Below are 13365 nucleotides of genomic sequence, written 5' to 3'. Positions count from 1 at the left end.
GTTTTGTTTCTGTTGTCTATTATTTCTGCTGTTTTTCACTTTTGGAGTCTTGTTTTCTTGTGTGTCTGGTTATCTTTATGTGCTGAACACGTATCTGAAAAAATATGTATGGGAATAGTATAAGCCTAAGTAAGATCTAAAAAAAAAAAAATTTTAATGTTTATTTTCTTGAGACAGGGAGACATAGAATCCTAAGCAGGCTCCAGGCTCTGAGCTGTCAGCACAGAGCCTGACGCAGGGCTCGAACTCACAGACTGTGAGATCATGACCCGAGCCGAAGTCGGACACTTAACCGACTGAGCCACCCAGGGGCCCCTTGCCTAAGATCTAATATCTTCCTCCAGAGAAGATTTTTATTTTTCTCTGTCGGTCACTGAAGACCTTACCGGTCAAGGACCACCATAATACAAGCTCAAGGTCTCAATTCCTCTTGACCACCAAAATGACAAAAATCTGGGCTGAAAACCTGGCAAGGACTTTTTGCTTACAGTTCATCCTTTAGGGTGAACTTGAGGATTCTAGATGCAAGTGGATGTGGATTTTTAGAGTGCCTACCTTGAAGGGCCCTAGACTTTGCCTTTTGCATCCCTAACCCTACAAACCCACCAAAACTACAGCTCAGTTTTAATACTGAAGCTGTTACTACAAAACTGGCAAATGCCCTGAAGCCAAATATGTGTCTTTATGTGCTACATTTATAAGGGACAAAAGTGGTTCTGGAAAGAGATGCAAGAGGTACGAAGCCTGGACCTAGAGTATTAGAGATTCAAGAGATTCTTAGGAGGTAGAATCTAACTCAGTGGTGATTTAACTGAGGGTATGAAGGAGCAGAAGCAATCAAGAATGACTCCCATTTTCTGGCTTGAGCAACTGGCACAAGTGGCAGTGGCAGAGAGATTTATAGGGGAAGATGATGAAGTTCTATTTTGAATGCATTGAATTTGAGATGCCTTTGAATCATCTAAGTAGTGTTGTCTGTGAAGCAGCTGGACATACAGGTTTACAGCAGGGCTTGGCTGGAGTTAGCCTGTTGATGATAATTGAAGCCAGGGAAAACATACCAAGTTTGAGGTAACAACCTAGATTTGAACCTGAGGAACATCAACATATATAAGGGATATGCAGAAGACGAAACTGAAGACAAATGGCTAGAGCAAGAGAAGAAAACAAGAATGTGAGGTCCTCGAAGCCATGAGAAAATAATGGTGAATAGTGTCAAGTGCTTCCTAGAGGGGCACATGGCTGGCTCAGTAGAACATGGGAATCTTCTTCTCAGGGTCATGAATTCATGACCCATGTTGAGAGTTTACTTAAGAAAAAATATGCTCCCTAGAGATCAAACAAGATAAGGAATGATCCACTGAGTTTAGTGACCTGAAGGTCATTTGGAAGCTTGCAAGGCAGTTCTGGTAGAGGGGCAGAAACCAGACTACAGTGGATTGAGGATAATTGGGCAGTGAAAAATGCAGAAAATGGACACATGCAACATGGATTATTAACCTCAAAATCAGTATGCTACTCAAAAGAGTGTATACTATATGACTGCATTTGGATTAAATCCCTGAGCAGGCCAAACTAATTTCTGCTGACAGCAAGCAAGTCAGTGGTTGCCTGGGAGGTGTGGGGAAAGGGAACTGGATTGACTTCAGAGGGGCACAGGGCAACTTTTGGGGGTTACAGAAAGGTTCTTTAAATTTCATGGGGTGGTTCTTACACAGATGTATTCACTTGTCATTATTCATTGGCCTGCACACTTAAAATGGGTATATTTATTATATTATACTTCAATACAGCTTATTTCATATTTTAAATGAAGAGGTAGTAACTGAAAAGGCATTTGTGTAAGAGGTTGAGTATGTTTTTAGATGAAAGAGCCTGGAGCATATTTAAATGCTACTATATAATTCAGTGAGAGGGAGCAGTTGAAAATAAAGGAGCGAGGGTAAAAGAGACAGCAAAGTAAAGGAATGTGACAAAGCATGTAGCACATCATACACTAGAGCAGCAAATTAACACAGTGCAAAAACCTCAGTTCTTGGAACTCCCAAGATAGAAAGTTGAATAGCTTGTGGTCCAAAATCATTTCCTTCTATTTCTAAAACTGAGTTCAACTAATTCTTTTTGGTAAGACCATTAGTAAAAGGTACAGGTTTGAACATACATGGATAGAAATGGCCTGAGCAGGGGCACCTGGCTGGCTCAGTCGGAAGAACGTGCGGCTCTTGATCTCAGGGTTGTGAGTTTGAGTCCCATGTTGGACATGGAGAATACTTAAAAATAAAATCTTAAAAATCTATTTAAAAAAGATTTGCCCGAGTGAATCAAAGTAAAAAAAACCCTGTCTATAATCCAGAAGATAGGTGGCAATGGGGTTTAGAGAAGGGTTCATGACAAAAGAAGGAAAGTATAGTAAAATGATTAAAATAGTAAGATTTTCTTTTTGTCAAGTACTCCTTATTTACTGTGCAAGTATTTTATGTATTTATTACATACAACCACCTTGTTGGCATTCCCATTTTACAAAAGAGGGAACAAACTCAGGTCAACTAATCTGCCCAAGATAACACAGCTGGTGAATTACAAAAGTGGGTTAAAACCTAGGTCTCTATCACTTCAAACCCATAATAAATATCTTACCCTGGTTAGGCAATTCTGCCTCAAACTTTATTTTTTTTATAACTTTAATGTTTATTTATTTAGAGAGAACACAAGCAGGAGAGGGGCAGAGAAAGAGGGAGACACAGAATCCAAAGCAGACTCCAGGCTCTGAGCTGTCAGCAGAGAGCCTGACGTGGGGCTCGAACTCAATAGCTGTGATATCATGACCTGGGCCGAAGTCGGATGCTCCACTGAGCCACCCAGGCACCCCAAACTTTATTGTATATAGGATACCGTAACAACAAAGGAAATCAAAACATCAACATACCCTAGTCCTTTTGCTTTCTTTATTTTATAAAAGTAAGACATCTTCAGATAATGTACTCATACCTGGTGTGCCTGGGCGGTTCAGTAGTTGAGACTCTGACTTCAGCTCTGGTCATGATCTTGCGGTTTGTGGGTTTAAGCCCCGCACCGGACACTGGGCTAACAGCATGGAGCCTGCTGCAGATTCTCTCCCTCCCTCTCTCTCTCTCTGCCCCTCCCCCACTCATACTTTCTATCTCAAAAATGAACATTAAAATAATAATACACTCATGCTCATGAAATAAAATGGGAAACAAAGTGTGTTAAATTTTTCCAGTTTTTTGATCTGTTAATTGAATAAATGCTTGTTTGACCTCTTAATACTATTGTTTTTATGTTGATCTCTTAGAAGAGATGGTGTTTGGAATGCTTTATGAATAGTTCTGTTCAGATTGTACTCCTAGCGAGTAGTCCTGAGCTATGTATTCAGAATATGGAATAATGCTACGTGTAAGTCACCATGGATGGTGCTTTGGAGCCTACAAAGATGCATGAGACTGGCCCTTACTCTTCAGGAGCTTGAGTCCAGGGAAAAAGAAGCTGTAAGACGTGCCTACAAGAAACCAACCTAGGCCACAAAGTGGTCACAGATAACCACTGGTAGTTCACAGAAAGAGTAATTTCTATTCAAGAATGTTAGAAGCAAAAAGACCATTTAGGAGACTAGTTTAGTAGTTCAGGCAAAAGACTGTTAGTGCTTGAACAAGAAGAGAGGCAATGAAGAGACGGGGGCGGCCGGGGGGGGGGGTGGTGGTGGGATGTCAGAGCCATTGCAGAAGCAAAAACTGCTGATTGACTAGATATGGAGACTTAAGAAGAGTCGGGAATACTGAATGAAGCCCAAGTAGTTTACTCGGTCAGCCAAGTGTGTGGTTGGGAGCCCTTTACCCTGATAGAGAATTCAAGATGAGTAACAATTTGACAGATTAGAAGGCATAAGTCACTATGCTCATTCCATCTCCCTCTCCCTGGACTTCCTCTCTGCAGCCTGCAGTTGAGTGGTGGTCATATTCCTACACCTAAGGGTCAACTCAGCCTATGTTGCTAGCCTCTAGGAGCAGCGCATCTTTATCTACCCCTTCATTAACTCTCCTCAGCAACCCTATTTAATTGAGTATGCCACCTGTTTCCTGTCAGGAACTTAAAACACATCATATTTTTGTGTTTTGTACTAAAGTATGCGTGTGTGTGCGCGTGTGCGGGCATGCATAAATATAACTGTATGCTTGTATAAGGACAGGAAATAGCTGGAAAGACACACACCAAACTGTTAGCAACATTTCTCACCAGTTAACAGGGATGGGAGAGGGGAGGGACAAGGGAAAAGAAAAGGAGGCTTTTATTTTATATTCTATACCATTTGAATTACTTAACACAATAGGTTTGTATACTTTAAAAATAAAAATAATAAAGTTTTAAAAAAATGAAGAGCATCAATCAGCCTAATGTAAGAAGTTCAGTAAATTCACTGAGTAAGAATAAAACCTAAGAAACACTCAGTTGACAAAATTACAGAGAAAAACCCTACACTTAGAAACAAATTTAATGATAAATACATAGAAATGATTAAGTTCTTGTATGAAGGCAGCATCCAAGGAATCTCTCCATTCTCATGGCTCCCAGCCCTTCCCTCCAGGTTGCTGGGGCAACTTGAGACCCACCAAGCCAGCAGACTCCTCCACTGAGCGCTCACCCTTGCCATGAAATTCCTGATGAAGGGTCACATGTTCTCGAATGCTGCGTAGGAGGCAGAGATAGGTGGCAGCTTGGAAATGAAGCTCATGTTGGGCTCTGCACAACTTCTCACTGGTAACCTGGAGAAGCAGCAAGGTCACATACTTTATTAACAGCCCAGCTACAGATACAGAGCCAGAGAGATCTAATAAGCATTCTCTAGAATGGAAGTAAACTGCACAGAGGAAATATAAACATGCGTATGTGTATACTAATTACATATGTAGAGACACTCTAATTGTTGATTAGGGAACCTGACCTCTAATTAACTGAAGAGGAAGTTTACAAGGAGTTTCACAGAGGAGTTTCATTGAGTGTCCTCATATTTTAATAACTGAAAAAGTCATTTCAACACTCTTGTTTTACAAATGAGGAAACTAAAGCCCAGAGAGGCTCAATAGTTGGTTACTGGCAGAGATAGGAAACTATAATCATTAATGTCGCCTAAGGTGTATAGAACTTTCTCCCCTTCAAACAAATGAGTCTGATTTTTATATTTCTGACTTTGGTCAAGGTGGTATATGATTATCATTTCAGTGAAAAGTAAAACCATTTTGTCTGAAAAATAATAGCTTTGTCCTCAACGTAACAAAATGAAGCCTTTATATATAAAATTAATATGCATCTATTCATTATAATTTACTTATCCATCTGAAAAACCCATATTCTGATAACTGTTAAGTAGCTAGAAATGATATCCATTCACAAGTCGCCAATAATTCCAAACTTGTTTTTTCTTCATCACAATTAATTCCCAGATTTAGTACACTGTCCTTTATTTGACTAACTTTGCGTTCTGAAGTTGTGAGAAAAGGAAGAAAAGGTGAGACAGAGATGTGTACATAGCTTAAAATACTTAAGGAGCCCCGTGTTTCTCTAAATGTAGATTAACCTCTGTGTACCACTGCCTATGTCAACCCCTTTGACCTTTCTTTACTTGAATATGTAGAGTTGGAATCTGAAACCTAGAAAGTGTGGTTTAAGATCTGCACATCACACATACAAAAAAAGATCTGCAGATCACATATGTGAAAATAACACTCATAAGCTGCTCAAAAAAAGAACTATCTGCTTTAATCAGTTAACTTTTTATAAGTAAAAATTTGTGAATGACCAACACCAATGTCAAACTTTTAAAAAAGGTTAACATCCATTTCTATAATAAACACCAAAACTGATAAAGATTGGAAACAAGAATTCTGTTAGTGTAGGCCATGATTCAGCTAAGCCTGAATCATGAGTCAGGACAGAAGGGTCAGCAATATATAAACAGTATATGAATCACAAGAGACCGAATGAAATCAAATGAAAAAAAAATTTTTTTTTTCTCTAAGGGGAAGGCAGAGGTTCCTCCCTAACTGAACCCCTTCAGTTAAGAAAATGGGCATAGATGGTTATTGAGCTAGCTCTGAGCCAGCAGGAAACAAACCATTCCTCATATCCTTGCTGTGTTTCTGAAACTTGTAACATGAATTTACACAAAATTTGAGAGCCTCTCTTAAGAGCAATAATGCCCCCATAAGGTGGTACAGCTATAATCATGTCATCTTAAAAATCTTAGAATGACCTTCCATTACATTTACAATGAAGTTTAATAAGTTCCTGCCTACCACAACTTCTACTTCACCTACCACACCTTAAGCTTCAACCAGTGTCAAATGTCTGTTCTCACCTCTGGGCTTTTCAGTTGTGCAGCTTCTCGACCTGGACCTCATCTTCCCCAACCCCCATTTGCTTGCAAACTCCAATTTACACACATCAGGTCCCTGCTTAGTTTCCTCCTGAAATCCTGCTTAATTTCCTCCTGAAATCCTTCTTTATACAAGGACCTCCTGTTTATGCTCTTAGCACTTTCTTATTCCAAGTGCTTTGTTGTAGGGTTCTTCGTAAACTTCTTAAAAGGCAGGACCCGTGTGCATCTGATTCATCATTTTAGCCAAGTTCCCAGAAGTCCCTAACACTGTGGCCTTTAAAAAGTTTTTGAATTTTAGCCCCACGTTGGGTATAGAGCTTACTTGATAAAATTATATATATATCTTGATATATATATCTCTTAATATATATCTCTTGGTATATATATATCTCTTGATATATATATCTCTTGATATATATATATATATCTCTTGATATATATATATATCTCGATATATATCTCTTGATATATATATATATATCTCTTGATATATATATATATATATATCGATAAAAAGATAAAAATGTTTGAATTTTAGTTCTAACATAATGCATTCTAACTTCCATAGCTTAAAGATTCAACAGGATCCTGGTTCTCCTTTTTCCCACATTGCTCAAAAGACAGTTTCCTGCCCTAAAGCCCAAGATGACTCTCCAACGTACCATTTTGGAGATAGCTTGCAACTTCCTTCAAAGCCCAATCCGTAACTCTAAAGACAGCTATTAAATGGAAGACCGATTATTTGGGAACCTAGCTTCTAGTTCTATACAAGTCCTTGCACCGGGTCCCTGAGCCTCAGTTGCCCCATTTGAAAAATAAAACATCTTCCACCCGATCTTGCCTAACGGGAATATGGAGTGTGGAGTTCACAAAGGAATTTCCCAAGGATGGCTTCCCATATGTTCATATTTATCTGCTACAGAAGGAAAAAATATATCTGGTCAGATATCACATTAATGTTGTGATAGCGCAATGTCATTACAGATCTCTAGTTCAGCTCCACAGGCACCATTTCCTTTAAATGGGGAATGAAATACAACATAAGTGAAACACGGTTCCCGCCAAATTCTTAATATTCCTCATCTTATTACAGTTATTTTCCGCCTCAAAAAATGGTTTTTAGAATAACTACCATGGGAAGGATGAGGAGAGTGGTTGATAGATGCTGCAGCTAGTGACCCTACACTCTCCATCAAGTGCATCTCTCCTTTACCAACCCCCGCCCCATCCCCTCCACTTCCCACGGCTCTGACTTTGCCCTCTGCACCTGCAAAAGACCAGCCAATGAAATCCCCGCTCCTTGGTTAGTCCCCGGGCTTAGGCCATAGACCAAGGACTAGGGCCTGGGTAAGCTTGGCCAGAAACAGGGCTGGATGGGAGGGCCGGTTTCAGAAACGCAGGGGCTGAGGCCAGACGCTCCCTACCCCCCAGCTAGATCTCCCCCCCTTCCCCCTTCCTTCCTCAGGGAACGGCCGCTGGAGCACCCGGACACGGGCTTCCGTACCCGATGCGCACGGAAAGCCTTCACGAGGTACCTATAGGCTGCAGTGTCGCGATAGGGTCGGCCAGTGGCCGCGTTCATGTAGCGCAACTCCCGTAGAAGGCCTCGTAAAGTGCGTGCCGGCGACCCTAAGGCCGCCATTTTCATGTCCTCGGAGCGTGGTGCCCAATGGCGCCCTACGCCCCTCTAACTCCCTCACCCCGCCCAGCTGCTTAATGGTACGGTCGGACCCACACTGCCGGGTCCCCCCTTCGATCGCCGAGTAGTGGAATGTCTCACTTCCCTTCTCCGCACAGCTTTACTAATCAAACGCCGAGAGGCGCCCTCAGGAGTTAAGACAGAAGCAAACGAAAGCCGAGTGTAACTGACTCGCAGGTCCTTAAGAAACACCGAGAAAGGCCGGGCTAGGGGAAAGGAGGGTCTTTGGTGACTGCGTCATTTAAGACGTCATTAACTGACCGCGGAGTCTCGAGAATAAGTGGGCCTGGTGGGAATGGATGTTGATTTGAAATACAACACGAAAGATACCCAGAGGGGATATCAGAATTCAGAGCACTGACTTTCCAGAAATCTTACGGCACTGTGGTGGCTCAGAAGAAGGAAATGGAATATGCTTATTCTCTCACGCAGTAGCCCAACACTTAGGAAAACGACACGTATACTTCCCATTTTTAAAAGGTAAAATTAAGTTAGCATATTTCGGTATAGTTCTTTAAGAATAGCAAAAATCCTTTTCAAGACAAAAGTCTCACCACCCCAGATGGGACTCGAACCCACAATCCCTGGCTTAGGAGGCCAATGCCTTATCCATTAGGCCACTGGGGCTTCTGTGAGCGAGGCGCTGCAGCAACGTATTCAATTTTTTTTCCTCTTTGGTACGTCATCGTCACTTAGGTCTCCTTTTAACCTATCCTGAGAAACCACACCTAGTACCACTATGAGTTGTGAGGCATGCTGGGAGTTGTAGTTCAGAGAACAAGAGTCCGCGTTCCAGCTCCAAAGGCTTTACCCTCGAATCAGCACCGATGCGCCGGACGGAGGACGGGCGCGCGCACGGTTTTGCGTACGCGTTTGCCTGCCCGGTAACCCCGCGCCTGCGCAAAAGCGGGCATACGATGTCGCGGAGCCGAGCGCTCGGGGCACGTTGGCCGAATCTCGGAGACTCGCCCTCTGAGTTGCGGCTGGGTCGGATTTTTACCGGAAACAGCCGGCCCCTTCCGGTGGTGCGTCTTTCCCACTTAGCTTGGCTCCAACACGCCGTTAGGTGGCGTCCGCAGCGGTCACTTTCTGTTTCCGGTTGTAGGGGTGAGGCCGTTTCCGCAGAGGCATTGGCGAGTTGTGAATGTGTAGCTTACCTTCTGAATTGCCCCGTCAGAGATAAATGTAGGACAGCGGGAATTTATTATTTAATTCGCTAGGAATTAGTTAATTAGAATTAATTAGTAGTTCTTTTTCTGATTCTGTTTCTAATTGTATAACTTGGGTTTCTTGAGTTATCAGCGACCTTAATTCCTCTTAAATTCCTCTTAATTCCTTAAAATTAAGATTTTAATTCCTTAAAATGTCGCAGTGGCTCTCCATTACCCCGGAGACTTGCCTGTATCGTAACTGTCATCTCTCACTAGTCGTTTCCTCACACTCTTTCTGCGCCAGGTATCTCAACTTCTCTGTCTTCCTCGCCTCCCTTTGTCTTATTTTCTCCGCCTGAAGTTTAGCCATTTGTATTAATATTTACCTTTCGGGCTTCCAGTTTCCTTGAGAAGTCTAGGTCAGACACTGTGGCCTTTGTGGTCAGTATGGTAAAGCGAAAATGATTTATTTCACCTCTGCATTCCTCTAGATTCTCTAGATGACATGTTAATCTTTCCTTTTACGTGTGGATTACCTGTGTCTCCGTTTCATTATCTTTCCCGTGAATCAGTATGCAACCGCGCAGACTCCAACTTCCCACTCTTAATAGGTCCCTCCTCCTAGGTCCCTGTCTGGAGAACAGTGGCCAACTTTAAGGTAACTTTAAGGTTCATACTCTGGCTGGAATCCTGACACCTCCAGAATCGACCTTAGAGGAAACCAGACTAGAATGACTTCATATGAGTGAATTAATTTCTCCCTGTGGCATTCATAAAATATTTATCAACCTATAATTCACAAGTATCTGATTTTAAAAGGCACATCTGATGGGGGATGGGAGAAAGGGTAGGGTGGGTTATGGGTATTGAAGAGGGCATTTTTTGGGATGAGCACTGGGTGTTGTATGGAAACCAATTTGACAATAAATTTCATTTAAATAAATAAATAAATAAATAAATAAATAAATAAATAAAAAAGGCACATCTCATCTGCAGTAGGGGCTGGGGAGAATGCTATCAGTTATTCTTCTCTGAACATTGTTAAAGAGAAAAACCACAGGCCAAAAATGGTGTCGTTTAGTTAAGCCCGCAAGTCAGTAAACCAAGAATTAACACCTAGCCCCTCCCCCCCCCCCCCAAATGGAACCTATAGCCAGTCAATGCAGAAATTTCCTGGTCAGCATTGAGACATTTACTGATAGACCCCATCCGTTCCCCTTAGGAGGGCAACCTTGCCTAAAACAATGGATTCTTAGCTAATAATTTCCTTTTTTCAACTCTACCTTTAAAAACCTTTCCTTTTCTGTAGCCCTTTGGAACTCCCCTATACTTGCTAGAGGGGATGCTGCCTGATTCCTAAGTTGATTAGATCTTTCAAATTTACTCGGCTGAATTTTTGTTATTTACCAATATAAATTTGTTTAACCAGCTTTCTAAAATGTAGCGAATTTAAACCAGCTCTGAGGAATTGGGAGAATGTTTTGGAAGTAGGTCTTCAATAACTTGATATGTTGTGATACGGGCAATAACTAATTGTGAATTCCTTTTTACTGCATGGCCAGGAGACTCTTCTTCTCCAGGCCATTCTTACACTAGGAAAGGGTGAATACTCATGAAATGTTTATGTATATGTATATGTAGCCATTAGTCTCCAAAGATGGCCCTCCAGCAGTCTTCTCTTCTCTTTTTATACATATGTTGCTCCCTACATCAAGAGGTGAAGCTTATTTCCTGTCCCATGTACCCTTCGCTCTCTTGAATCTGAGCTGGCTTTGTGACTACCTTGGACCAATAGAATGTAGCAGAAGTGACATTCTGGAACTTCTGTAGAACACCAGGTCTTAAAACCGGCAACTTTCACTTCCTGCTTCTTGTCTAGCTACCGTGCTATGAAAACCCCATGGCACAAGGAGGGGTACTGGGATAGACCCAGGTGAGCTCTCATCTGACGGCACCGATTGCCGACTATGTGAATAAACCATCTCGAATGTCCAGATGTCCACAGTTTCTGCCAGTGTCAGCTGAAGCAGAGATTTGCCCTGCTAAACCCAGTCAACCCGAAGAATCATTGAAGATGATAAGATGGCTGTTGTGTGGGAATAATTCCACCAAGTTTTGGGATTACTGTGCAGCAACAAAACACCGAATCACTCTGGAAAAGTTTGTAGAGCCGATTTAGCCAAATTTCTCAGTTTTGCAGCTTTAGAAAATCTTTCTATTCCTAGTTACAGGGCTACAACCCCGAAACCCTACAGCAGAGACCAGGCAGGTAACACAAGAATAAATCAGGCCAGGTGGGCGGCTACTTCCCGCAAAGGGGCTGGACGCTTTCAGCTCGGTCTCATTGGTGTGAAGTCGGCACGTGGACCCAGTGTTGCCAGAGCTTCTGATTTTTCAATAGTTGTAAATCCAGCATTTTTATGCAGTGCCCTGACTCTTCAACGTTAGCAATCAAGTTAAAAACAATAAATTACCAAACAGAACACTTCCGTTGGCCTTACACAGCTTAGGGTTGCGAATGTATGAACTGCCTCCCGGAGGACTTCGCGGGCAATGTCCCATTTGACCTTCGCCACAATCCTATGAGGTAGTACTGATTTTTCCCACTTAGAAATGTGGGAATAATCTCAGAATAGCTCCATGGGTTAGTCAACATTATTAACTGGTCTGTGGAAAACCAGTATTCGGCCTCGGGCAATCTGACTCCAAAGCATATTAAATCATTTTTAAAGTTACAGCAGAAAAAGGATTTTTATTAAAAAGATGCTGGGTGGGGCGCCTGGGTGGCTCAGTCGGTTGAGTGACCGACTTCGGCTCAGGTCATGATCTCACGGTTTGCGAGTTTGAGCCCTGCGTCGGGCTCTGTGCTGAGAGCTCAGAGCCCGGAACCTGCTTCTGATTTTGTGTTTCCCTCTCTCTCTCTCTGCCGCTCCCCCTCTCATGCTCTGTCTCTCTCTGTCTCAGCAATAAATAAACAAACAAAAAAAAAAGATGCTGGATAATTTTCAGAATTTCCTAGTAAGGCCAGAGACCAGGCTCAGAAACCTCACCCACTATCCTGCCCCAGATCTGATCCAGTGAAAACACCAGCAGGCATAATTGCCACAGCTTCACAATGCAGACACAATGACCATGGACAGGGACTGGGCGCCAGCACCAAAGCCGCTGCTCCGGGACACTGGTTTTGGCTGGTTTCTCTGCTCTCACTTGTGCCGGAATGGATGAAGTATTTTCCTAAGAGTCCCATTCTGGGGTGAGTACTTCTGATGAGCATGGCCTGGGTCATGTCCCCCTGTTTTGGTCAAGGGTGGCTGGGAAAAGCGAGTATTTTATCATTCTTTGAATTTTTAGTGAGCATCTGCCATGAGTCAGTCACTCTTCCAAATGCTGAGGAAGCAAAAGCAAGCGGAGTAGGTAAAGCTTTGATACTCAGTGAAGTTTCTGTTCTAGAAAGGGGAAGACAGACAATAATCCGGTAAAGCAAAACTTACCAAATGGTGATGAGTGCTATGGAGAAAAGTAAAACTGGGGCAGAGGATTGGGACCTGCTGCTTTATAATGTGTTCAGGGATGTCTTGACTGACTTGGTGACATTTGAGCAGAAACACAAATGGTGTAAGCATAGTCAGCTTGTGTGTGTGCATGTGTTGGGGTGGGACAGTGCCCATACTTTTTTTAAAGTCGGCTCCATGCTAAGCATGGAGCCCAACATGGGGCTTGAACTCATGACCCCAAGATGGGGACCTGAGGTGAAATCAAGAGTCAGCCACTTAACCAACTGGGCCGCGCAGGCACCCTAGTGCCCATGCTTTTAAGTAGAGACCCAACCTCCATTCCCCAACCATTGTGAGGATACCATTCTGGTCCTTCAAGCTCTGTGAAGGAGGAAGGGATTCTAGGATGTTTTCTGTGGCCAGTGAAACTGTGGGAACAGACCCAGAGCGTTCAGTCTTAACTTTGCAACTGTAGCTGGGTAGCCAAGCCAGTCAGCCACACGGGAATCCGGGGAAATTATTGGTGGGAAAGAGCCAGGACCAATGAAAGAGGGTATATCTGAGAGAATATATATGTGTAGCTGCTGGCTTCCATCAGTTGTGATACTTTAGATGTGTGTCCCAAGCACT

At 42.7% G+C, this 13365-nt stretch overlaps 1 protein-coding gene and 1 non-coding gene across 2 annotated transcripts; both read right to left on the bottom strand.

Annotated features, from left to right (window-relative positions):
- Nucleotides 1-4489: 4489 nt before the first annotated feature.
- FMC1 (formation of mitochondrial complex V assembly factor 1 homolog) lies at nt 4490-8140 on the bottom strand. The gene is made up of 2 exons (XM_019452915.2): nt 7896-8140; nt 4490-4778 (listed from the first exon to the last, which is right to left on the bottom strand). The coding sequence occupies exons 1-2, from the start codon at nt 8037-8039 to the stop codon at nt 4575-4577; spliced, it is 348 nt and encodes a 115-aa protein (XP_019308460.1). The 5' UTR covers nt 8040-8140; the 3' UTR covers nt 4490-4574.
- Nucleotides 8141-8644: 504 nt separating this feature from the next.
- TRNAR-CCU (transfer RNA arginine (anticodon CCU)) lies at nt 8645-8717 on the bottom strand. The gene has a single exon. It is a non-coding gene; the product is annotated as a tRNA-Arg (tRNA).
- Between the last annotated feature and the right edge of the window lie 4648 nt (nt 8718-13365).

Source organism: Panthera pardus, unplaced genomic scaffold (genome assembly GCF_024362965.1).
Source record: "Panthera pardus isolate Hobbes unplaced genomic scaffold, ASM2436296v1 HiC_scaffold_8, whole genome shotgun sequence".
Classification (NCBI taxonomy): domain Eukaryota; kingdom Metazoa; phylum Chordata; class Mammalia; order Carnivora; family Felidae; genus Panthera; species Panthera pardus.
The sequence above is the reverse complement of the archived record's forward strand: the minus strand, read 5'-3'. Positions and strand labels throughout refer to the sequence as shown.